Consider the following 26,901-nt stretch of genomic DNA (forward strand, 5'->3'; position numbering starts at 1 on the left):
TCAAAAGAGAATATTGTCTTTTTATTTAATGTTTCTTTTTTGCGCCCCCACCCCCCGGACAAAAATCTGAACACATAAAAGGAGGAAAAAAATGGAAGTGTTAATTTTAATGATCAGAAAGGCAGAATACTTAGAAAAAGGCAAGTCAAGGATTCCCAGCCTCCGGCTCGTATTCCTTATTCATAAAAACAAAACAGAGGTGAATAAATAAAACCCCCCAAACAACACTGTCATGAGGAAACAAAGTCTTTCTCAGTGGTTATGTTGAACTCTGCAGTTGATGCCAAATCACATCTCCCGTGGGGCTGTTCATTACATGGGGGGCGGGGCGGGGGGGCTCAGAGTCCAAAGGCCAAACCATTTGTTCTGGGCAGCCTCTGGAACTGCTGTATTGAATAAAAAGTATATATATATATTTTAAAAAGAACTGTTGTAGGCAGACTCCAATCGACTGGAGAAGCAATACTGGCAGTCCCACACCTCGGAACAAAAACGTGTATTTCTGCACTGCTGGAATTTGAACACAAAGGCAGCCCTTTCTTCCCTTCTGTCTTGTAGCAATTCACCCGGGACCGAAAGGTTGTGGGTCATCTCCAGTGGGTCGATGCTAACCTCTTGAACACTACTGGGCAGTCCTGACCGTCCCATTCCGACCTCGGGGGACACGAGATTCAGCAGGGGAGCAGGGGGAGCTTGAGCTAAGCTCGCCTGCCTTCTGATGCCGCGGACAAGAGAACAGGTGTGCTTTCTGATCTCCACCAAATTTATCGTAGTGGTGGAGGAACCACCTGGCTTGTCGCAGCACCAACCCTCAGAAGAGGATGGCTGTTTTGGGACGAAAGGATCTTCCTCCTTACAGACAGGTGATCTTTGGGCCCACATCACAGCAGATGCAGACTCTGTCGGTTTGGGAGTCCATAATACTTTGAACGTGGCTTATAAAGCTGGTACCTTCCCTGCAGCGTTCACAACGCTAGGGGTAAAAAAAAACCCCTAAGATATACTGGGTTCCGTCGGCTGTGTTTGGCATTGACTGACCCCCACAGATGCTAGAATAGACACTAATGTAAACCCCCATTACAATTGAAATCGGCAGAAATTAAGGCAAAACTGATCGGCCGCCTCTCCCAACTGCACCTACGCACACATAAACACACAACTTCTTTTAAAGGAGGCAGGTTTTACTGTGAAATTGTGACTCCCGATGGTGATTTGGGTCTTTCAGCTCTCAAGGAGACCTGAAAATCCCCCCTCCTAAAGAGGTCGTGAAGAAGGCGATCCTACGGCGAAGCGCCATTCAGAATTTCTGCGGCTGGTGTGTGGATCCCCCTTTACTCCGCTCGGCAGATCTGAATCTTGGGTCTCCCCCCGGGAGAAGCTCCGCCCCAGAAGTACCTGCAAAACTGCCTCCAAAGCAAAGTTGACCAGGAAGAACCATTCCCAGATGCAAAAGAAGAGGGGGGTGGGGGGAAGAGTTGGTAGTGACGAGCTAAAGGGAAGAGAGTTTTGGAGCCAGCCGAGGGGTTGGGGGGGGGGGGAGCTCAAAGGCTGGCTGTTAACAAAAAGTGTAAACGGCCGTCACGTAAGGTTACGTATTCAAAACCGAAACCCTCCTGTCGCCTCCAGTGCTGCTCTCTGCGCAGTTTGCTTTCCACGGGTGGTTAAAGTTCCAGCCGCTGCTCCTGTGGAAATCCCTGCGTCACAAAAGGCGGCGATTGGTTCTGGCGCTGCCTTATTTCTTCTGGAAAAAGCCTGTGATTGACGCTTGCTTGCTGGCCTTGCCTGCAGCCGCCCCCTTCCTTGCGCCTTTCTTCTCCTCTCTGGGCTCTCTCTTCACGGTCCCGGCAGGGGGCTTGTGGGCCGCGGGGGGCTTGGGCCGGAAGTCCTCTTCGCTGTCTGTGCAGGACTCGCTCTCGTACACTTTTTCTGTGACTGGAAATGCAAGAAGAAGAAGAAGAAGAAGAAGAAGAAGAAGAAGAAGAAGAAGAAGAAGAAGAAGAAGAAGAAGAAGAAGAAGAAGAAGAAGAAGAAGAAGAAGAAGAAGAAGAAGAAGAAGAAGAGGAAGAGGAAGAGGAAGAGGAAGAGGAAGAGGAAGAGGAAGAAGAGGACGAGGAGGTGTTTGGATTTATATCCTCCCTTTCTCTTCTGTAGGAGACTCAAAGGGGCTTACTATCTCCTTCTTCTTCCAGTTCCACCTTCCACCCCACCTTTTGATTTTTTGGGGCATGAACTTTGGAGAATTACAATCTGGTTCGTCTCTAAGGATGCTACTGGACTCCAATCTAGCTGTTCTATGGCAAACCATAGCTGCCCTCTGAAGTAATCTTTCACCATTGAAATTAGGGTCATCTGAAGATAAAATATGCACTGTTGTATCTGTCAGGCCGCCTTCGTTCGTAACAGGGCTGCAAACCTCTTGCCATGTCTCAAAAGCTTTGCGTCTTCTTCCGCAAGAATGGCTGCTTACTAAGGCAACGTTTCCCTGATTGATAGCTAGATTTGCCTATTATCCTGCTGACAGACTAAAAAATGGTGCCCGCAATTACTCTGGTAGCATAGTTTTAAATATGCACATGCGGCGTCTGGAAAATATAAGCCCTCTCTTGCAATGCTTTGATTTTACTCACATGCAAATGTGTGCCAGCTGAATCTGTTAACTAACTGAAGCTCGTGAAGGGTAAAGAACCACATGGCTTTAACCAAGTTGATGCCCTACGGCTTACCTATACAGCCTTCCTCGTCGACAAAGGTTTTGGACTTTAGCACCCGCTTCCGTTTCCGCTTCTTCCCTCCTGCGGAAGCCTGAAAGACAACAAAGAATACTGAGTAGCAAAGAGCCCCGAGGTGGGCGTTCTATGCATAAGCATTTTTATTGTCATTGTGCACGCACAACGAAATTTACAGCAGCATTCCTCGATGCACACAATTTCAGACTCATACCCCATCCTCACTTTCCCTTCCTCTACCCATCCCTACACAGCCCCAAACACATCAGCGGTCGAAGTCAGTTGAGGTTCAGCATCGCCACAGCTCTTAGGAGTAGAAGCTAAGCTCTCTAAGCCTCTTTGTCCTCGTTTTGATAGACCTGTATCGTCTGCCGGATGGTGACAGTTCAAAAAGAGAGTGCTGGATGAGACAGGTCTCTCAGAATATTTTGGGCTTTCTTTAGGCTTCGGGAATTATAGAAAGTTCTCTTCCAAGGAGGGGAGAGGGCGAGCCGACAATCCTCTGTGCAGTAGTGATCACCGCCTTTGGAGCCTTCCTATCTGCCAGTGCGTGCAACTGGAGAACCACATACACAGATGCAGCAGGTTAAGACACTCTATAGCACAGCGTAAAAGGACACCGTGAGTTTCCGGTCCAGCTCTTCTGTTGTTGTTTCCTTAAAAGTCCTTTCCAGATAGTACAGTGTTCCTTTGCTGGGCCTTTTAACCACCACGGCAGTTTGTAACGTACCCAGGTCAAGTCCTCTTTAATCATAACACCCAGAAATTTAAAACTCTCCACCCGCTCTACTCGACTTCCTATTTTAGTCAAGGGCTGAATTTCTGAGCTATTCCTTCTATAGTCCACTATAAGCTCCTCTGTCTTGTTAGTATTAAGACCCAGGTTATTTTCCCTGCACCATGAGAGCAGTCGGTCCACCTCACTCCGATAGGCAGACTCATCCCCTCCAGAGATGAGCCCCGCCACCGTTGTGTCATCGGCAAATTTGATAATGGTGTTACTGTGATAGACAGGAGCATAACGGGCCATTAAGCCATAGCTTAGCACAAACGGGGAATTTCTGGTCTCACAGTTGGCTGTTTGGAATAGACATCAAGAGAGCTCCACAAACAAACATTTACCTCCATGGATACAAGGTCCGTTTGCGCCTTCAGGACTGGCTCAGGAGAAAGTTCTTTTGCTTCAGGGGTTACGGATGATGCAGGAACATCTGCATGAGGAAAGCAGTACAATTTTCTTTATCTATATACTGCAATTGCACCTCGCCTTTCTTCCCAAGTCTTTGCTGATGAAAGGCATGTAAAAAGATACTCTGAACTTGGTTTGAGTCAATCCCGTCTTCAAGAATGTAGCTCCTTGGTCCTATGGAATATACCAGTGATGGCGAACCTTTTCGAGACCGAGTGCCCAAATTGCAACTCAAACCCAATTTATTTATTGCAAAGTGCCAACCCGGCAATTTAACCTGAATGCTGAGGTTTTAGTTTAGGAAAAAAAATGGTTGGCTCCCTCTTCCTCCGCCCCACCCGTTCGAGCAGGGGCCAGCCTGCTCTAGCCTCCAGCAAGTCCCATGCACACCACTCTGTGCCTCTCTAGCATCTCTGCCTCCTCTGTGCCCCCCCCCCCTCGGGCAGCAGCCACCCGGAGCACAGGCACCAGGCCCGCCAGCCGAGTCCTCCCTGCTCACCGCGGTGTGCACACGTCGTGCTCAGTGGGGTGTGTGGGGGTGTGTGTGGGGGGGTGATTTTCCACCCCCACATGACGAACTCTGTGTGCGTGTGCCCACAGAGAGGGCTCCGAGTGCCACTGGAATATAAAGAAGTGGGAGAAGGATACCAGTTTGAAGGGGTGGGTGGTTGGGTTCTCCCATCCCGCTTCCTGATTTGGAGTTTGCGATTTTGTTTTGGGTTTTAGACTGGAAATGCTTTTAATCATTAGGGTGTTGTGGCCTTTCCAGGTTGCGTGGCTGTGTTCCAGTACTGGAACATGGCCGCACAACCCGGAAAACTCACAACCCCCTAGTGATTCTGGCTGTGAAAGCCTTTGACAATACATTTTTAAATTATTGTTGTAAGCCACCTTAGACCACGAGGAGATGTGTTAACAGACAAATCGACTCCGAGAAAAAGTGCAGAGAAGGGCAACGAGGATGATTGAAGGACTGGAGCACCTTCCTTATGAGGAGAGGCTTCAGCGTTTGGGACTCTTTAGTTTGGAGAGGAGGCGTCTGATTGAAGTCTATAAAATGATGCATGGGGTAGAAAATGTCGACAGATATAATTTTTCTCTGTTTCTCACAATACTAGAACCAGGGGGCATCCATTGAAAATGCTGGGGGGAAGAATTAGGACTAATAAAAGGAAACACTTCTTCACGCAACGTGCGATTGGTGTTTGGAATATGCTGCCACAGGAGGTGGTGATGGCCACTAACCTGGATAGCTTCAAAAAAGGCTTGGACAGATTTATGGAGAAGTCGATCTATGGCTCCCAATCTTGATCCTCCTTGATGTCAGATTGCAAATGCCTTAGCAAACCAGGTGCTCGGGAGCAGCAGGAGCAGCAGCAGAAGGCCATTGCTTTCACATCCTGCACGTGAGCTCCCAAAGGCACCTGGTGGGCCACTGCGAGTAGCAGAGTGCTGCACTAGATGGACTCTGGTCTGATCCAGCAGGCTAGTTCTTATGTTCTTATGAGATGTTGAGTTTCACAGCCCCCGGCATAAGGTCTTATTTTATTAAATGTGTGAATTGATGGTGGTTCCACAAAGCGTACAAGTCACATGTGATCACAAGGTAGAACAGCAGCAGCAGCTGTTATGTGGTTGAAGCAAAAATCAACAGAAATCTTGTGGCACTTTAAACACCAAGAAATCCTGTGGCCGGTTTCAGCTCTCCCTTAGGTAGGGGTGCAAGGGACCCCCCATCTCTCTCACCTTGCCTAGCTGAAGTGACAGAGAAACCTTTTGAACTTCAACAGAAAGCCACGGTCACGTGAATGTTCCTTGGCAAGCAACCAAAGGAGAAACTAACCCACTGTCCCAACCTCTTGGTGTCATGGTTAACAGCAGGTGCACTTTAACCTGGAGAACCAGGTTTGAATCCCCACTCTGCCACTTGCGCTGTGGAGGCTTGTCTGGTGAACCAGATTAGTTTGTGTACTCCAACATATGCCAGCTGAGTGACCTTGGGCTAGTCACAGTTGGAGCTCTCGCAGCTCCACCTACCTCACAGGGTGTTTGCGGAGGGGGGGGGGGCAGAATTTGGCAGAAGAAAGTATAATTAGTGATTAGGCAAGCGAAAAGAGAATTTGAAGAGCAGGCTGCTAAAAACATCAGCCCAAACAATAAAGATTCTTTTAAATATATGCACAGCAGGAAACCACAGGAGCAGTTGGGCCTTTACATGACTGTGGAATAAGAACATAAGAAAGAGCCAGCTGGATCAGACCAGAGTCCACCTAGTCCAGGGGTAGGGAACCTGCGGCTCTCCAGATGTTCAGGAACTACAATTCCCATCAGCCTCTGTCAGCATTGCCAATTGGCCATGCTGGTAGGGGCTGATGGGAATTGTAGTTCCTGAACATCTGGAGAGCCGCAGGTTCCCTACCCCTGACCTAGTCCAACACTCTGCTACTCGCAGTGGCCCACCAGGTGCCTTTGGGAGCTCACTTGCAGGAGGTGAAAGCAATGGCCTTCTGCTGCTGCTGCTGCTCCCGAGCACCTGGTCTGCTAAGGCATTTGCAACCTCAGATCAAGGAGGATCCAGATTGGTAGCCATAGATCAACTTCTCCTCCATCAATCTGTCCAAGCCCCTTTGAAAGCTGTCCAGGTGAGTGGCCATCACCACCTCCTGTGGCAGCATATTCCAAACACCAATCACATGTTGCGTGAAGAAGTGTTTCCTTTTGTTAGTCCTAACTCTTTCCCACCAGCATTTTCAATGGATGCCCCCTGGCTCTAGTATTGTGAGAAAGAGAGAAAAATGTAAAAGGATTGGTAAAGGCAGATGGGGAGATGGCAGAGAATCTCAATTAATTCTTTGTGTCTATATTCGCTCTTGAATATTTGCTGTAATTACTCGTGCCAAAGGCAGTGTTTTCACGAAGGGTGTTGGAAGAACTGAATCATATTGAAGTGGCAAGAGATGAAGCTCTAAACCATAGGTGTCAAATTCGCGGCCCTCCAGATGTTATGGACTACCTTTCCCATAATCCCCTGCCAGCATCATGCTGCCAGGGGATTATGGGAAAGGTAGTCCACAACATCTGGAGGGCCGCGAATTTGACACCTGTGCTCTAAACGTACGGGGGAAATTGAAAACTCACAGGTCTCCAACGTCCTGAGGGCATGCACTCAAGAGTTCGCAAGGAACTCAATTGTGCTCATTTTACCGACCTCAGAATGATGGGTGGCTGAGTCAACCTTGAGCCGGCTGCCTGAAGCGGACTTCCCTCAGGATTGAACTCAGGTCATGAGCAGAGCTTCGACTGCAGTACTGTAGCTTACGATTGTGCCCCACTTGGCTCACTATAAACCTATAAACCAACATGGTGTCGTGGTTAAGAACAGGTGGATTCTAATCTGGAGAACCAGGTTTGATTCCCCACTCCTCCACCTGAGTGGCAGAGACTTATCTGGTGAACCAGATGTGTTTCTGCACTTTTACATTCCTGCTGGGTGACTGGGCTAGTCACAGTTCTCTCAGAATTCTCTCAACCCCACATACCTCACAAGGTGTCTGTTGTGGGGAGCGGAAGGGAAAGGCGCTTATAAGTCTCTTTGAGTCTCCTTACATGAAGAAGAAGAGGAAGAGGAAGAAGAAGAAGAAGAAGAGGAGGAGGAGGAAGAGTTTGGATTCATATCCCCCCTTTCTCTCCTGCAGGAGACTCAAAGGGGCTGACAATCTCCTTGCCCTTCCCCCCTCACAACAAACACCCTGTGAGGTAGGTGGGGCTGAGAGAGCTCTGAGAAGCTGTGACTAGCCCAAGGTCACCCAGCTGGCGTGTGTGGGAGTACACAGGCTAATCTGAATTCCCCAGAGAAGCCTCCACAACTCAGGCGGCAGAGCTGGGAATCAAACCCGGTTCCTCCAGATTAGACACACGAGCTCTTAACCTCCTACGCCACTGTTGCTCCTCCTAAGGTGCTCTTAACCTCCTACGCCACATGAGAGAAACGGGGGATATAAATCCAAACTCTTCTTCTTCTCCTCTTCTTGTTTAACAAGAATGACGGAAACCCTGCAGGCGGAGGCAGAATATCTGCCCGGCTGCCCTTCCTTGGGTGGCCTGCAGCTCTGCTTTATGCTTGAGCTGCAGACATAACGCAACACACACCACGGACGTGAAAAAGCCCGGCTGATTAGGTCAGTACTGGGGATTATGTCTGGGCCAGGCACAAAGCCGAGTGACCCTTTGGCAGGTTAAGTAGAGCTCAGATCAACCGATGGCCTGCTTCCAAGCCCCCAAACAGCGTGCGACTCTAGTCTTCTTAATAAGTGAGCCCTGGAAATGCACGCAGTGAGAGAGACGGCGGGATGCAAGAATCGCACACAAATACGCATCTCGAGATGCCTACAGTAGTTGGAAAAACATAAAGATTGAGAAATATATGGAGTTGGAAAGAAAAGTGATATTGAAATGGTATAGAACACCAAAACAACTAGCATATATGATTAAAGGACTTAGTCCTAAATGCTGGCACTGCGGAGACCAGGAGGCATATTATAGCCATATGTGGACGGAATGCATCGAAGTGAAAAAATTTTGGACAACCGTAATGTTATATATCGAGAAACTGGTGAAGATTAATATTGGGATAAATAATGATTTAATGTTCATGGGTGTAATGGAGGAGAGAAGGGTAGATAAAAAATATAGCTACATGTATAAAATAATGATCAAAGCAGCACATGCAACAATAGCTTTAGGCTGGAAAGAAAAGAAAAAAATGGACAATCCAGAAATGGTTGGAATATATTTGGGAACAAGGGACACTGGACATTTTCGAAATAATGATATAAAAATTATAAAGATATGCTTGTTGCAAGATCACAGTTGAGATATATTCATAGTTAAAAATACATTTTGTGGTTGCTCTCAGGAAATCAGTGTCTGGGTGCTACTGGAACCGCGGCGTTTGCTATTTTGCAAGAACCAGCGGATACTTGCTCATGAGTGAAAGGGCAACATTGAACACTGACCTAGGGGTTTGAAGCATGTGAAGATGGTTCATCCAACTGGTTAGGCTTTTTGCTGATTATGCTTACTGGACAGAAACTATAAGTAGCCCCATACGTAACCAAGTCAGATGATGCTGAATGTATGCTTTTAACGCTGAATGTATTCTTTAAAAAGATATATATTGGGAATATGCTGATTTGCACCAAGTCAAGATTGTGAGCCCTGCATGGACAGCCGGCCAAGATTGGCCAGAAGTGGTCAGGAGGGTCTGTTCAGAAATGTCTTAAAATGAGCTGTATTGCAATGCAGACTTCAGAGAGAGTTGATACCACGGTATTGATCTCTCCATGTCTGCAGACATGTTAATAAACCTAGCTTGCTATTAGCCAACTTGGTCTGGAGTTTTCAATGGGTAAAAACTTCCATAACAATAATAACAAAAAATAAACTGTGGCAAGATAAACAGAGCGAAATTTTGAAGATATGGACAATATATGCGGACTGGATGAAAGAAGCTGGAGTCAATGAGGAGATATGGGAGAAGAGATTACAAAGAATGAACTTACTGCTGTTTGATAAATCTATGAAGAAAATACAGGGGGAGGGGGGAAAGGAAAATGTATTTGAAAACAAATGAAGAAAAGCATCAATATAAAATGGAATATTCAAATGATACAATAAAAATTATTTTTTTAAAAAAGAGATGCCTACAGTCACCAAAGGTGCCAACTGCAAAGCTTTGCGGAGAATCTGGTTTCCATCCCAACCCACGCAACTGTGAGAAACGTTTCAGGGAGTAGCCATGCTGGTCGGCGGTACAGCCACCACGGTGTAGTCGCAGTGGTGGCGAACCTTTGGCATTCCAGATGTTCTTGGACTACAATTCCCATCAGCCCCTGCCAATTTCCCATGCTGGCAGGGGCTGATGGGAATGGTAGTCCATGAACATCTGGAGTGCCATAGGTTCGCCACCACTGATGTAGTGGTTAAGAGCAGGTGGGTTCTGATCTGGAGAACCAGGTTTGATTCCCCACAAACAGTTGCAGAGGAAAAAATACTAAGGTGTCCGCTCAAGGTAGTAGCCGCATCCCCTTTCAGCCTCTTACCCTCATCTTCACTGCTCTCAGAAGGAGGGCGCTTAACCCGACGCCTCTTCTTCTTCAGGCCTTGGTCCTCCTCCTCTTCGTCTGACATCTCTGCCCTCTTTGCTCTGCAAATAAATGAGACATGTCGACTTGAATATACTTGGGGGACCCGGGATGGGGGAAGGTATTTGTCAGGAAGTTCATATTGGAGATAACCTGCACAGTATGTCAGCAGTGTGATGCGGCGGCCAAGAAAGCCAATGCGATGCTGAGTTGTATCAATAGGAGTGTAGTGTCTAGAATAGATCGAGGGATGTAACTGTACCTCTCTGGGTAGCAGCAGAGGAGCAGCAGTGGCGGAGGAGATTAAGAGCTCGTGTATCTAATCTGGAGGAACCGGGTTTGATTCTCCGCTCTGCCGCCTGAGCTGTGGAGGCTTATCTGGGGAATTCAGATTAGCCTGTGCACTCCCACACATGAAGCCAGCTGGGTGACCTTGGGCGAGTCACAGCTTCTCGGAGCTCTCACAGCCCCACCCACCTCACAGGGTGTTTGTTGCGAGGGGGGAAGGGCAAGGAGATTGTAAACCCCTTTGAGTCTCCTTACAGGAGAGAAAGGGGGGATATAAATCCAAACTCTTCTTCTTCTTCTATTCTGCATTGGTTGGGCCTCACCGGGAATATTGTGGGCTCCGCAATTCAAGGACACTGACAAGCTGAAACAGGTCCAGAGGAAGGCAACCAAAATGGTCAAAAGTCTGGAGTCCGTGCCCTATGACAAGAGACTTAGGGAGCTGGGGATGTTTAGTTTGGTGAAGAGAAGGTTAAGGGGGAACATGACAGCCATGCTTAGATATTTGAAGGGATGTCATGTCAAAGAGGGAGCAAGCTTGTTTTCTGCTGCTCCAGAGACCAGGACCAGGAGTAAGGGGTTCAAGGTGCAGGAAAAGACCTAAACATCAGGAGAAACTTCCTGACAGTCAGGGCTGTTGGACAGGGGAATGAACTTCCTCGGAGTCTCCTTCTATGGAAGTTTTTGCAGAGAGGCTGGATGGCCATCTGTCAGGAGTGCTTCGATTGTGTGTTCCTGCTGCAGGGAGTTGGACTTGATGGCCCTTGGGGCTCTTTCCCAACTCTAGGATTCTATAAACGAGATCTTGAAAACGTTCACATAAATGACCTTTTTAAAATTTGCTTCAATTAAACTCTTATCCCTTCCTGGCAGCGATGATAAGCAGATGCACTTTTCAATTGATGTATCCATTTGTTACACTTAAACCCCGCTGTTCCCAGCTCAGCTGGATATGGGATAGTTTTGATTAAACTATTTTTGAGAGTATTGATGAAAAGACTACACCAGCCATTCTCAACCAGGGTTCCCTGGTACCCTGGGGTGCCGTGAGCATGTCCCAGGGGTACCGCGGCAACACTACCGCCCCCCCCCCCCTCATTTTTGTGGTGTCTCCCACCAGCGCCAGCAAGGACATGGAGCTGGCCCATGGGGCAGGGCCTGCCACAAGGTCAGCAGCCACCCCCACCCCCAGTGCTTCCCTTCACCCTGGGAGGGGAAGGTGAGGGGTGTGGCAAGCAGGGGCAATGGGAGGGGAAGGTGGAGGGTGGCGGCAGGGGTACCGTGAGATAGGAAGAGTGAGGTCAAGGGTACCCTGGCCTCGAAAAGGTTGGGAAACACTGGACTACACACTACTGTGGCCGCACTGTGCATTCTCTTGTGACTGCTGGTACCTTTTCTTGTCCTTCTGCTGGACTTTGGTAGCCTCGGCTTTCCTGCCTGGTTTCTTAGGCCCGGCTGACTCAGGAGGAGATTTGGGTTCCGCCGCAGAAACGGGAGGCTTGGCTCCTGCTTTTTCTTCCTTCGGCTCTTCAGGTTTAGCGTTGGTTTTGCCTGCACATGAAACAAGAGTCTGTTTTTTTGTTTCTTTCTTTTAAAGAGAAAGCTGTATTAAAGGGATAGAAGAAGAGTTTGGATTTATATCCACTTTCTCCTGCGAGGAGACTCAAAGGGGCTTACCAGCTCCTTTCCCTTCCCCGCTCGCAACAAACACCCTGTGAGGTGGGTGGGGCTGAGAGAGCTCTGAAGAACTGGGACTAGCCCAAGGTCACCCAGCTGGCCTGTGTTCGAGTGCACAAGCTAATCTGGTTCATCAGATAAGCCTCCACAGCTCAAGTGGCAGAGCAGGGAATCAAACCTGGTTCTCCAGATTAGAGTGCACCTGCTCTTAACCATGACACAATGCTGGCTCTCACACTTGTACAGAATGCTGTAGCCAGGATGTTGTAAAAAGTATCACTGAATTCGGCAAAACTCACTCCCAAATACAGATGCTTCAATATGAACTAGAAGCCCTTTGGAGAGGAGGACTTAACTTGAATTGCTAAAGCCTGCCTTGAGCCTTTGAGACAGAGAAGACAATAAAGGAAGCAGCTTACCGTCCTTATTCATGGCAGCTTTTTCAAAGAAGTTGTTCAGCACATTTCCTTTGGCGACTGGCTTGCTGCTTGCAGCTGCGGCCTGGAAATAATTAAGAAAGCATGTCGGGAAACTTTTAATGTATTTTAATGGGTTCAGTTAATAGATAAACATTCCCTTTTTTTAATATTGTAATTTATTCCAATGAAGGCTTCCGTCTGTCAATGTCAGGAAACTGTTCGTTACGCAGATGCAGTGTGAAGCCAAGGCCCCAATTCTCTGCAAACTCTTCTGTAAACTAAGAGGATTGGTGCAACAGTCTAGATATGTTGTTATTTCACCACTCTTGCCCCCTTTCACGTGACCAAGGAAGGCGACATCGCCGGAAGAAGGCGTCTAATAATACAATCCAAAGGAGTTAATGGGTGACCGAAAGGAACCTCCACATTTAGAATAAGCAAACCTCTGAACCCCAGTGCCGGGAGGGAGCAGCAGGGGAAGGCCTCGCACTCAGCCTCTACGCCTTATAATTGTTGTTGGATTTCCAGAGGAACTGGCTGGAGACAGTAGGAGACAGGATGCCAGATCACGGGGCTGATCCAGAAGGGTTCAAGACGGAGGAAAAGGAGGAGGAGGAGGAGGCGGAGGAGGAGGAGGAGGAGGAGGAGAAGAAGAAGAAGAAGAAGAAGAAGAGGAGGAGGAGGAGGAGGAGGAGAAGGAGAAGAGGAAGAAGAAGAGGAAGAAGAAGAGGAGGAGGAAGAGGAAGAAGAGGAAGAAGAAGAGGAAGAAGAAGAGGAAGAGGAAGAAGAAGAGAAGGAAGAGGAAGAAGAGAAGGAAGAGGAAGAAGAGGAAGAAGAGGAAGAAGAGGAGGAAGAAGAGGAGGAAGAAGAGGAGGAGGAGGAGGAGGAAGAAGAGGAAGAAGAGGAAGAAGAAGAGGAAGAGTTTGGATTTATATCCCCCCTTTCTCTCCTGCAGGAGACTCAAAGGGGCTTACAATCTCCTTGCCCTTCCCCCCTCACAACAAACACCCTGTGAGGTGGGTGGGGCTGAGAGAGCTCCGAGAAGCTGTGACTAGCCCAAGGTCACCCAGCTGGCATGTGTGGGAGTGCACAGGCTAATCTGAATTCCCCAGAGAAGCCTCCACAGCTCAGGCGGTAGAGCGGGGAATCAAACCCGGTTCCTCCAGTTTAGATACACGAGCTCTTAACCTCCTACGCCACTGCTGCTCCCAGGTCTCGTCACTTACACTGGGGGTTTCTTTAGGCTCCGTTTTGGCTTCCTTGTGCGCTTCCTGGGATTTGGCAACGGACTTCGTGGCAAACATTCCCATAATACCCTTGGCCTGCTGCGAGGTAGGTTTCGAGGCAGTGCTCGGGGCGTGGCCATTGGCCACAGGCGCTTTGCTGGCATGCGTGGCACGTGCTGGCTGGGAATCCACCTGCGCAGGAGTCTCGGCCTGAGACGTTTCGGCTGCTATCCGGGCAACTGCAGCGGCGCAGTGAATAGCACTGAACCTGGAGGAAGGACAGAACAAAAGCTGAAGAAAGGATTTTGAACTCAAGACCAAGGAAGGTTTGCACGCAAAAGGAACCCAGCAGCTGCTGGTCTGAATGGCCACTGCACTGGTCTTGCAGCACAAGAAGGAAGTGAGAGCAGCCATGTCCATTAAATGAAAAGAATCACGAAGGAAATACTGCTTAAGGATAGTGCATGAGATTGACACGATATTAAAAAAAATTCCTACAGGGAGCAAAAGGAGGTTACAGAAGAAATAGTTGACGAAATTCAGCACAACAGAATTGCAGTGAGAGGGGGGAAAACAAGATGGGTCCAAACCAATTTAGAGGAAGAAGAGTTTGGATTTATATCCCTCCTTTCTCTCCTGTAAGGAGACTCAGAGGGGCTGACAATCTCCTTGCCCTTCCCCCCTCACAACAAACACCCTGTGAGGTGGGTGGGGCTGAGAGAGCTCCAAAGAACTGTGACTAGCCCAGCTGGCGTGTGTTGGAGTGCACAAGCTAATCCGGTTCTCCAGATGAGCCTCCACAGCTCAAGCGGCAGAGCAAGGAATCAAACCCAGTTCTCCAGGTTATTATTATTATTATTTATTGCATATGTATACCGCCCTCCCCCGAAGGGTTCAGGTTAGAGTGCACCTGCTCTTAACCACTGTACCACGTTGGCTCTCTAGGACTACAGTAGAGGGTAGAGATGGGGGGAGTGGCCGTGGATCAGTGGCAGAGAAGCTGCCCGACATGCAGAAGGTCCCAGGTTTGATCCCTGGCATCTCCAGTTAAAAGAAAAAGAAGAAGAAGAAGAAGAGTTTGGATTTATATCCCCCCTTTCTCTCCTGGAGGAGACTCAAAGGAGCTGACAATCTCCTTGCCCTTCCCCCCCTCACAACAAACACCCTGTGAGGTGGGTGGGGCTGAGAGAGCTCCGAGAAGCTGTGGCTAGCCCAAGGTCACCCAGCTGGCATGTGTGGGAGTGCACAGGCTAATCTGAATTCCCCAGAGAAGCCTCCACAGCTCAGACAGCAGAGCTGGGAATCAAACCCGGTTCCTCCAGTTTAGATACACAAGCTCTTAACCTCCTCGCCGTTGGAGAGCCACTGCCAGTCTGAGGAGAAAACGTCGACTTCCATGGGGCTCTGGCCGCATTCAGTATGACCACAGCCTACAGCAGCAGCAAACCAGAGAGCAATCCCCCCGCCCAGGTCCCCAGCAGAGGGGTCACCCAGAGGGAACTCACTTGCTGCAGTTCTGTAGGTTCGCCTTGATGATGTCATAGTCCGTGTTATACAGCGGGCCGCTGTCCTTCAGCATGGCTTTCTGGATGCTGTAGACGTGCACGCTGGCCACAGTGGACAGCTTCGCCTTCATAGCTGAAGAGGAAACAAACAGGTTGAGGGCTGTGTGTTGTCGAAGGCTCCCACGGCCGGAGTTACTAGCCTGTTGTGGGTTTTCCGGGTTGTATGGCCGTGTTCCTATCGCATTTTTCTCCTGGCGTTTCGCCTGAATCTGCGGCTGGCATCTTCAGAGGATCCTCAGAAGATGCCAGCCACAGATGCAGACAAAATGTCAGGAGGCTAAGGCTCCATGAAATATTAAAAGGGAAAATTATAGGATCAGTGTATAAGTATACACTGGTAGAGGATAAAGTAGAGGATAAAGAATTTATGTTAAGAACGTTGAAGCAAAAATGGGAGAGAGAAAATTTTTTAGAAGAAGAAAAAATAGAAAGAATTATGGATAGTATGACTAAGATAAACATTGAAAAATATGCGGAATTGGAAAGAAAGGTGTTACTTAAATGGTACAGAACCCCAATACAACTAGCCTACATGATCAAAGGACTAAGCCCAAAATGTTGGCACTGTGGAGAAAAAGGAGCATATTATACTCATATGTGGATAGAATGGAAAGTGGTAAAAAAGTTTTAGGAGAATACTTTGAAATATGTAGAACAGTTAGTAAAAGTAAAAATTGATGTAAACAATGATTTATTAGTTGTGGGGATAATAGATGATATAAGAGTGAACAGAAATTTGGAACCAATGTATAAAATAATGATTAGAGCAGCACACGCAGTGTTGGCGTTGGGCTGGAAAGATAACAAGAAATGGACAGTCTCAAAATGGTTGGAATATATTTGGGAACAAATTCAGTTAGAGATTTTTGAAAGACTGGCAAAAAATACACTATGGCAAGAGAAACTAGAAGATATTATGAAGCTATGGACATTGTATGAAAAATGGATGGAAGAAGCCAGATTTAACGAAGAACTATGGAACAAGAGAATAAGAAGAATGAACCTTCTGCTGCTTGCTTGAAATAATCGATGGAAGAGAGGGGGGAAGGGGTGAAAAAGGAAAAATGTATAGTTGGAACAAATATATTGAATGTAACAAATATAATAATATTCTATACAATAAAAAATTATAAATAAATAAAAAAAACAAAATGTCAGGAGAAATGTCAGGAGAAAATGCTACGGGAACATGGCCATACAACCCAGAAAACCCACAACACACTAGGGGGGGCGCTGCTGATTTCACTCAGGGACAGGTTGTTCTTGACAGCAGCTAATTTTGGGGACGGTTAGTACTCAACGGCAGCCCCCCCCCCCCCCCCCGGCACCTGGGAGCCTGATGGGCCACCAAAGACGTTTCTTCCGGGAGGGGGAAAACCCTCCAAATACAATGCACAAAAATATTCACGTAGGTCCATATTTTCAAAATACGCAGGACAAAATCGTCTTGACCACGCAACTCTCCTTGACTCGGTCACTGAGCAATCAGTGAGGAACGCAGGAGTCTTTAACGGCAGGGAGATCAATAAGGAACTCATTAAAGCAGAGCAACCTTTTTTGTAGATCAGTGGGGAAAGGGAGTTGGCTCCCTCAAGGGAGGGGAATAGGTGGGAGGGAATGGGGCATCATTAATCCCAGTAAAGAAGAAGGATATAAGGAGGGAAGGTACTAAACGGATCGGAGACACAGGAACAATTTTGGGGAGGGAGAAGAAATTAAGATGGGGCAGCCCTCTTTTCCAGGTGTAGAATGAGCTAAGAATTCAGAAATGTCGATGACCAGCAAACAGCTTGTGAATTTTAGGCTAACTGAATATTCTCCCTTATTAAAGAGTTTCGATGTTAACCTTCCTGGGCTTTTTGAATGCAGCGGGATATACATTTAAAGAAGATGAGAAAACAAAGCAAATCAGGTTCTGCAAGATCCAGGTAGCTCCCAGAAGTCCCTTCCCCACCTAGCCTGAAGAGGTATCTCCCAGGCTTCTGAGAAGTTTGCAGAGGCATCTTATGCTCAGCAACGACCCAACAAGGTAGGTAGATTACGCCGAAGGAAAGTAACTGGCCCAAGATCATCCACGCCGGACAGAGATCTTTCCCTACCAGCCAATTGCATCCTTGCACTACATTTTGGGTGGAGCTCCTTCAAGAATCCGAATTTTAGAATAACATTTTAATAAGAAAAAGAGTGCGTGCACAACAGGACAAAGCTGCCACTCCTGCTATACACTCCTGCTATACATTTAAGGAAACAACAACTGAATGGAAAACTCCTGGTGTCCTCTTACCGCTGTACTATAGAGAGTGTCTGAACCTACTGCATCTGTGTATGGTTCTCCAGTTGCACAGTGGCAGATAGGAAGGTGCTCCAAAGGGTGATCGCTACTGCACAGAGGATTATCGGCTGCCCTCTCCCCTCCTTGGAAGAACTCTATAATTCCCGAAGCCTAAAAAAAGCCCAACATATTCTGAGAGACCCGTCTCATCCAGCATACTCTCTTTTTGAACTGTTACCATCCGGCAGACGATACAGGTCTATCAAAACTAGGACACAGAGGCTTAGAGACAGCTTCCACTCTAGAGCTGTGGCTATGCTGAACTCCGCGGCTTCGTGTTGATGTGTTTGGGGCTGTGTAGGGATGGGTGGAGGAAGGGGAAAGTGAGGGTGGGGTATGCGTCTGGAATTGTGTGCATCGAGGAATGCTGCTGTAAATTTCGTCCTGCGTGCACAATGACAATAAAAATGCTTATGCTTATGCCGGGCAGAGATCTTTCCCTACCAGCCAACTGCATCCTTGCACTATATTTTGGGTGGAGCTCCTTCAAGAATCCGAATTTTAGAATAACATTTTAATAAGAAAAAGAGTGCGTGCACAACAGGACAAAGCTGCCACTCCTGCTATACACAACCTGGGACGGAAATGTATTCTGTGTGCTTTAACTCTTGGAGTATCCTGTTGCAACCTTGCTATTTTCTGCTTCTTTTGCCCTCCCTGTGATAACGTAACTATACTCGGTATCCCAGATTAATGGGAGCATTAAATGCTGCGTTCTGCATTTCTCCCTCCAGCCTTTTCAAGATTTATTTTATTATTTTTATTTATTATTTAAACTTTTATACCGCCCCATCCCACTTCTAGGCTCTTGGCGCGTACAAACACAAATCTCGACATACAAAATAAGATATACTAGTTAAGGAAACCTTTAAAAAAAACAGCAGTAAGATAATAAGAGGCGTCCAAGAAACCCTAATTTTAAATCCTCCCCAAGAGGGAGGGAATGGCGAGTCCCATTAGATGGAAGGACTCAGATGTTAAGAGCTAAAAAGGGGCACACTTCATGCGTGGTCCTTTCCAAAGGCCCGGCCAAGTTTCAGGAACAACTGGTCTTACAGGTTTTACGCGACTTCGCCAAGGTCCCACGTGAGCATTGACGGTTGGTGGGAGAGTGTACCCGCAGGCCGGGCCAGAACCCGTGAAAGCTGCTCCTGGCCTCGCCAAGCGTGGAGTGCCAGGGCCTTTTACGGCTCTGGCCACAACTCGCCTGGTGGAACACCTCCCACCACAGCCGCCCGTTCTGGGCGGGACCTTTAGCCGAGGAGTTTCGCCAAAGCCAGCCTGTAAAGACGAATTGTCCACCGGCAGGGCCTCTACCGGAGCCAACGAGAGTTTGGCAATCGCTGCCCTCAAAGCATGAGAGTTTGGCACCGCTGCCCCTCAAAGATGAGAGTTTGGCACCGCTGCCCCTCAGCCTCGTAAGGAGACCACTACAGGGGTGTCTGAATGCCAGCTGTCATATTCCCAAGATGCCGGCAGAACTACACTTTGGTTCTTAGACATCCCACTCTTCACGAACCTACCTTCTAGCTGATCTTCTCTCACTACTGCGACCTTGTGCAGCTGCAAAGAGAAAACATTTAACACCATAATGAGCCAGTATACCATGCTTCAATCTTGATTACAGATAACCTTTAATGGCATAATACAAAGATTTAAAATAAAAGACAAAAATTAAAAGACAAAGTAGAAAGTAAAATTAAGATGGTTTATGACTGTGCGTAAAAACCTGGCCATTTGCTCTACAGCAGGGGTGTTCAACTCTGGTGCTTCAGATGTTCATGGACTACAATTCCCATCACCCCCTTTGGCATGGCTGGAACATAATGTGTTCCTGCATCGCAGGGGGTTGGACTTGAGGGCCCTTAGGGTCTCTTCCAACTCTAGGGCTCCTTCCGCACATGCAGAATAATTCACTTTCAAACTGCTTTCAGTGCTCTTTGAAGCTGTGCGGAATAGCAAAATCCACTTGCAAACAGTTGTGAAAGTGGTTTGAAAACGCATTATTTTGCGTGTGCGGAAGGGGCCTAGGATTCTATGAAATGCTCATAACGCCAAGCATTTCAAGCATGTTGGAAGTGAAGGACTTTGTTACGCTGTTTCCTGCCTCAACCTACAGAGGGGGTTTTACTAGAGAGCTAGTGGCTAGATAGGGACCTAGGGATTTGACACCTTTACTCTATCATGCTGGTTCTATCCCTTTGATGTTAGACTGATACTCTCAGGGACTTCCTTCCTTCCGGCTTCTTCCTCGACCCCTTCTCACACTTCTTCCTACCATGCCTAGAGAGAGGATGGATGCTCCTCGCATCCATCTCCATCCAGCTAGATTAAGATAGCATAGTGACTCTATCTACCTACCTTTCTATCCAGAATGGAGTTCACTAATAAATACTCTTTTTATTAGACTAGGAAACTATAACTGACCTCGAATTTTTTTTTTTTGTAAGCTTGCCGCGCACATTGGGGATTCATCACGCTACACCGCATGCGCGACACGGTGTAAGCGTATTTCTGGGTTGTGTTCCTAGCCACCCGTACGTCTCTGCCTAACTACTTATGAGCAAAGAGATAATCTCCAACTACCAGGAGCACTTATCCCAACAAAGCAAACGTGTTGGTCGCCTGCAAAGATGGCTGACCACCAAGCTGTTCTCTCTCCAGAGCGCAGTCCCAACTGCTCAGTTTGCTTGGCAAGGTATTTATAAGGCTCAGATATTCTGACAACACCAACCATACTCCATGTTTTCATGTTCTTGATGGCACTCAGAACAAACGTCAGTTTACCCTGCCCGGTTACTTTCCCTAAATGTTACACGTCATCGCCACCAGGCCACATAAGAACAAGCCAGCTGGATCAGACCAGAGTCCATCTAGTCCAGCTCTCTGATACTCGCAGTGGCCCACCAGGTGCCTTTGGGAGCTCACCTGCAGGAGGTGAAAGCAATGGCCTTCTGTTGCTGCTGCTGCTCCCGAGCACCTGGTCTGCTAAGGCATTTGCAATCTGAGATCAAGGAGGATCAAGATTGGTAGCCAGAGATCGACTTCTCCTCCATAAATCTGTTCAAGCCCCTTTTAAAGCTATCCAGGTTAGTGGCCATCCCCACCTCCTGGGGCAGCATATTCCAAACACCAGTCACACGTTGCGTGAAGAAGTGTTTGGATTTTCTATCAAGAGAAAAGATCGAATGTCCTAATATTCCCAATTGAATACTAAGACATATTAAGTTACATCAGACTAAACCTTTTTGTTCTTCATATTAGGTGTAAGGGTTATATAGAATAGAAAATGATTAAGAAACAATATTTATAGAGTAATAGGGAGAATAGTATGTATAGAGGAATAGTATGTATAGAGTAATAGTATGTATAGAGTACATAGTATAGAGTAATAGATATGTATTAATATAAAAATACTTATTATAGACAACTCTCTTTTTTTTTTTTTCTTTTTCTTTTTCCCTTTGCTGCTTTAATTGTTAAATGAATCCAAGAACAGTCAGGTGTAATAGTGGAGATTATAGAACAGAGTACATGAAGTAGGCTGAAGGGGAAGTCTCAATTATATTGCCTCTTTCTTTTATAACAGCTTCTGGAGATTTAGATGCGGTTTAGGATTATGTAGAACTTGTTATACAGATATAGCCGCGGGAAGCATGATATAGAGAAAAAATTTATGTTTGTCATTGTTTTGTCTGTTTGTTATTGTTGTTGTTTTTGTGCAGGTGTGCTTTGTCGCATGCCCTTCTCTCTTTTTTTTAAAACAATAAAGTATATTCAAAACCTGCAGGAGGTGAAAGCAATGGCCTTCTGTTGCTGCTGCTGCTCCCGAGCACCTGGTCTGCTAAGGCATTTTGCGTAATCTGAGATCAAGAGAGGATCAAGATTAGTTTAGCCATAAAATCGCATTCTTCTCCTCCATGAAATCTGTCCAAGCCCCCCCTTTTAAAGCTTATCCAGGTTAGTGGCCATCCCCACCTCCTGGGGCAGCATATCTTAAACACCAGTCACACGCTGGCGCGAAGAAGTGTTTCCCTTTGATTAGTCCTAATTCTTCCCCCCAGCATTTTCAATGGATGCCCCCTGGTTCTAGTATTGCCACAAAGCGTCTGCGCTGACAGCAGAGGAAGCTGAGGACTCACCACGTGGCCGTTCTGCACAAGGTTTCCTGCCACTAAGTAGACGACGTGCAGCTGGGCTCCTGAATTCTCCTTCCGCTTTCTTTCCACGTAGTCGTACAGCATCCTGGACAGGAAAAAAAAAACAAGCCCAGAGCTGATTCTTAAAAAACCCTTCACGTTTTCCTTCTATGTTCACTTGCAAACTGATTAAAACAAAATGCTAGCTCAGACGAAGAGGCTGAAGCATCTTGGATTGGAGTAACAGCAGGTGGGATGCGGCAACGAAAAAGGCTTATGCTATATTGGGGTGTAGCAACAGAGGTGTACCGCCCAGACTGCAAGTTGTTGTCGTCCTGCTGTACACCTAATTGGTCAGGCATCGCCTGGAGTCTTGGGGGCAATTCTGGAGGCTTCACTTCACAAAAAGGAGGTGGGCAGAATGGAGCGGGTGCACAGCAGAGCGACAAGGATGACCAGGGGCCTGGAGACCGAGCCCTGGGAGGAGAGGCTGCGAGGAACTTGGGAATATTTAGCCTGGAGAAGAGGAGGTTGAGGGGGGACATGATAGCTCTCTTGAAGTATTTGAAGGGCTGTCACCCAGAGGAGGATAGAGAGCTGTTCCTGTTGGCAGCGGAGGTGAGGTCTTGCAATAATGGGTATACGATTATGGGAAGAAAGGTTCCAACTCGATATTAGGGAAGAAAATTACATTAAGAGTTGCGCCACAGTGGAATCGGCAATCTAGGGAGGTGGTTGAGCTCCCCTTCACTGGCAAATTGGCTGGTTGGGGAGTAGTTTTAGCTTGATTGTTAATGAACTGATATGACGCTGCTGTTATTGCTATTGGCTAAAGCTAGGTCTGATGTGTATTAGTCGCCATCTTTAACTCTGTTTTCTTATTTTATTGTTCTTGTGTATTGTATTGGTATTTATCCTGCTTTAATGTATACTGTTATGTTGTTCGCTGTCCTGAGCCCTAAGGGGATGGTAGAAATCGAAGAGCAAAATAAAAATAAAATAAATGTAGGGCCTTAAAGGAAAGGACCAGCACTCTGAAATGTGCCCTGAAATATACAAGCAGCCATTTCTCAACACAGGGGCAATTCAGTGCTTGTATCCAGCCCCTGGAAAAGCTTTGCTGCTGTGGAACAAATTTCTCAACAGAGGTCAAAGACCACCTCTCATCTGATCTAATTTCATCCACTACCAAACATAGGGCTCGATACGTATCAATACTTACTGCTTGGCTTGGTTGACGTGAACCCCTAGGGTGTAGCTCAGCCATTTGTATGTCACCTGCAACAGAAAAGATCATCAGAATTCACTGACAAAACCGTTAACTTTGTTGCCATTAACTCTATAGCTCTCCTTTTCAGTAGCGGCATTCTCTGCACTCAGATTTAAGAGAAGAAGAGTTTCGATTTATATCTTCCTTTTCTCTCCTGCAAAGAGACTCAAAGGGCCTTACAAACTCCTCCCCCGCCCCCACAAACACTCTGTAAGGTGGATGGGGCTGAGAGAACTCCAAAGAGCCCAAGGTCACCCAGCTGGCATGTGTTGGAGTGCACAAGCCAATCTGATTAATCAGATAAGTCTCCACGGCTCAAGTGGCAGAGCGGGGAATCAAACCCAGTTCTCCAGATTAGAGTGTGCCTGCTCTTAAGTCGTACGGCTTCAGCCAGAGGCACGCTGGAGCATCTCTGTCTTACAGGCCCTGTGGAACCGTTTAAGGCCCTGATGCCTGCTGACAGAGAGTTCCCCCAAGCTGGAGCCAGGGCAAGACGGAGCCTGCAAGACAGAAGAGTTCCAGCAGGCCCACGGTTGAGGCAGTAACCGTCTTCCATCCAGGCGCCTCCTTCTTCCCCTTTCTCCTCCTCTATTTTTCTGCTCTGTAGAGCGAACTGAATTGTTTTAACGTACCAGTGTTTTAACGCTGTCAGGACCAGCTGATATCGATAATTTCAGATTGTATCAACATGTTATTTGTCCCATGCTGGAAGCCACCCTGAACCCGCAAGGGGAAGGGCAGTCTTATAAGCAGAATAAAATTAATAAGTTTGGGAGCCAGCCTCACAACCTGGTTCAGGATCTGGCAGTGGGTGATGTGGAAGGCCTCAGAACTTAGGCAGCTGCCGCCGTTGATCTGAATAGACAACACAGACCATGGGGAAAGGCTGTAGCTCAGTGACAGGACATAAGAACATAAGAACAAGCCAGCTGGATCAGACCAGAGTCCATCTAGTCCAGCTCTCTGCTACTCGCAGGACTATCTGCCCGGCATACAGAAGGTCTCACGTTCAATCCCTAGCATCAAAGGATCATTGGTGATGTGAAAGACATCTGCCTTAAACCCTGGCAAGATGCTGCCAGTCTGAGTAGGCAATAGAATCATAGTTGGAAGAGACACCCCCCTCCCCCAAGGGCCATCCAGTCCAACCCCCTGCCATGCAGGAACAATCCAAGCACTCCTGACAGATGGCCATTGAACCTCTCTTTAAAAACCTCCAAAGGAGGAGACTCCACCACCCTCAGAGGCAGTGCATTCCACTGTCGAACAGACCTGACAGTCAGGAAGTTTTTCCTGATGTTTAGGTGGAATCTCTTTTCCTTCACCTTGAACCCATCACTCCTGGTCCTAGTCTCTGAGGCAACAGAAAACAAGCTTGCTCCTTCTTCGACATGACATCCTTTCAAATATGTAAACATGGCTACCATGTCACCTCTTCACCTTCTCTTCACCAAGCTAAACATTCCCAGCTCCCTAAGTCTCTCCTCGAAGGGCAGGGATTCCAGATCTTTGACCATTTTGGTCGCTCTCCTCTGGGCCCGTCCCAGCTTGTCAACGTCCTTCTTGAATTGTGGTGCCCAGAACTAGATGCAGCTGTACTTAATGCTGTCCTTCTCTGTGCCTACATTCTTTTAATGCTCAGGTGAGTGTTGCTCTTCAATAAGATGATTCAAAAACTGTGGAATGTTCCGATACAGCTAAGGGATGCTACACAGTGCCTGGACCCGTTCCAGCTTATCAATATCCTTCTTGAATTGCGGTGCCCAGAACTGTACACAATATTTTAGGTGAGGTCTAACCAATGTAGAACAGAGAAGTACAATTACATCTCTCGATCTTGACACTATCCCAAGGAGTTTTCAAGGCAAGAGACAGATAGAGGTGGTCCAGCATGGCCTCTCTCATTGTAGCAACCCTAGACTTTCTTAGTGGTCTCCCATCCAAGTACGAACCAGGGCAGACCCTGCTTCGTTTCCAAGATCCGACAAGATCAGGCTAGCCTTGGCTATTGAGTCACGGCAGCCACTACCTTATGCGTGAGTGTTAAGTGCGGTCAAGTCATTTCTAACTTAATGTATCCCTGTGACCTGACCAAGAACAGCCTTACTCAGTTCTTGCAGACTGAAGACCATGAACATAAGAACATAAGAACAAACCAGCTGGATCAGACCAGAGTCCATCTAGTCCAGCTCTCTGCTACTCGCAGTGGCCCACCAGGTGCCTTTGGGAGCTCACAGGCAGGAGGTGAAAGCAATGGCCTTCTGCTGCTGCTGCTGCTCCCGAGCACCTGGTCTGCTAAGGCATTTGCAACCTCAGATCAAGGAGGATCCAGATTGGTAGCCATAGATCAACTTCTCCACCATAAATCTGTCCAAGCCCTTTTTAAAGCTATCCAGGTTAGTGGCCATCCCCACCTCCTGTGGCAGCCTATTCCAAACACCAATCCCACGTTGTGTGATGAAGTGTTTCCTTTTATTAGTCCCAATTCTTCCCCCCAGCATTTTCAATGGATGCCCCCTGGTTCTAGTATTGTGAGAAAGAGAGAAACATTTCTCTGTCAACATTTTCTACCCCATGCATAATTTTATAGACTTCAATCATATCCCCCTTCCATGGCTTCCTTTATGGCTTCCTTTATGCAGTCAATCCATCTCATGTTGGGTCTCCAGCAGTGTGATGCGGCGGCCAAGAAAGCCAATGCGATTCTGGGCTGTATCAATAGAGGTGCGATTACATCCCTCGATCGAGACACGAGACTCCTATCGATGAAGCCCAGAATCGCATTGCAGAGTAAAGGGAGAAAAGGGCTGGGTCAGGGCAAGGCAGCTTCACACTTATGTCCGTTTATATTTAACGCATGCCTTTTACTTTTTTTTTAATCCTCTGGCATCTCCAGATGTTAAGTGGACTCACACCCCATCAGCCCTGCCAGCATTTAGACCCCAATTGCTCCATGCTGGCCGGGTTAGCTACGATGGGAATTGTAGTCCATAACATCTGGAGATATAAGAACCACAGTTTCATCACTGCTTTCTTTAGCATAGGTGCCAGTCTTTGTGTTCTCCCTCCACGTGCTATGGACTGCAGTTCTTTATCATCCCCCTGCCAGCACGATGCTGGCAGGGGATAATGGGAGCTGTAGTCCATACCATCTGGAGGGCCGCAAGTTTGACACCTATGCTTTAAAGCCATGGTGTTTAAAGTTATGGTGTTTAAAGTTATATCAATTGTCATTTGTGTGTTGTTCGCATCGGGTGGGAGGCAAGCTAAGAAACGTTTTCAATAAGTAGTAATCATTAACGGTGATAAACAGTCGCCTGCTCTCCTTCCGCGTTGCTCAGAGCGCAGCACAGGTGAAGCTGCCTTCTGCTAAGTGAGACCCCGAATGAATCCATCAAAGGCAGCATCGCCTACTCCGACTGGCAGCTGCTCTCCAAGGTCTCAGACTGAGGCCTTTCGTGCCATCTGCTGCCTGGTCCCTTTATAACTGGGGGTGCCGGGGATCGAACCTGGGACCTCCTGCGTGGCCAAGCAGAGACTCTTCCGTTGAGCCACCGTTCCACGCTAACAACAACCCTGTTGGGTAGGCTAGGCCGAGAGAGAGAGAGAGAGAGAGAGAGAGCGCCCAGCGCCTCTGCCCTTGTGCCGGAGTCTTCTCGGCGACCGCCCCTGCACTCTGCACTTGCGCAGAGGCGCTCTCGCCTGCCTCGCCGGCCCGTCTCTCCCCGCAGCCGCCACTCACGACTCGGTTCTGGTCCGTGACGAACTCGTCGATGTTCTCCAGGTAAAGCTCGTCCTCCATGGCGAACACGACGACGACGACGCCTCTTCCCCGCTCGCCTCAGCGCCCCGAAAAGCCCGCCGCCGCCGCCATGGCAACCGCAGGCCGAGCGCGCGAGGACTCTACGGCGGCCGAGCGGGGACACG

The 26,901-nt window shown here is 47.7% G+C and overlaps 1 protein-coding gene across 1 annotated transcript; it reads right to left on the reverse strand.

Annotated features, from left to right (window-relative positions):
• POLD3 (DNA polymerase delta 3, accessory subunit) lies at positions 1-26,901 on the reverse strand. Its single transcript, XM_048495078.1, has 12 exons — positions 26,717-26,901; positions 22,927-22,982; positions 21,708-21,810; positions 19,089-19,128; positions 15,174-15,306; positions 13,669-13,936; positions 12,443-12,524; positions 11,738-11,897; positions 10,017-10,120; positions 3,849-3,937; positions 2,724-2,802; positions 1-1,932 (listed from the first exon to the last, which is right to left on the reverse strand). Exons 1-12 carry the CDS (start codon positions 26,774-26,776, stop codon positions 1,733-1,735), a joined length of 1,374 nt encoding a protein of 457 aa, XP_048351035.1. The 5' UTR covers positions 26,777-26,901; the 3' UTR covers positions 1-1,732.

This window comes from Sphaerodactylus townsendi, linkage group LG04 (assembly GCF_021028975.2).
Source record: "Sphaerodactylus townsendi isolate TG3544 linkage group LG04, MPM_Stown_v2.3, whole genome shotgun sequence".
In the NCBI taxonomy this organism is placed as follows: Eukaryota; Metazoa; Chordata; class Lepidosauria; order Squamata; family Sphaerodactylidae; genus Sphaerodactylus; species Sphaerodactylus townsendi.

Bases quoted from the DNA above. Each gene is read 5' to 3' on its own strand.
- POLD3 (XM_048495078.1), bottom strand. From the start codon at position 26,776: ATGGAGGACGAGCTTTACCTGGAGAACATCGACGAGTTCGTCACGGAC. The intron at 2,803-3,848 runs GTAAATGTTTGT...GTTGTCTTTCAG, and splicing joins CGGACCTTGTATCCATGGAG to GCTTCCGCAGGAGGGAAGAA. The intron at 1,933-2,723 runs GTAAGCCGTAGG...TTGCATTTCCAG, and splicing joins CGACGAGGAAGGCTGTATAG to TCACAGAAAAAGTGTACGAG.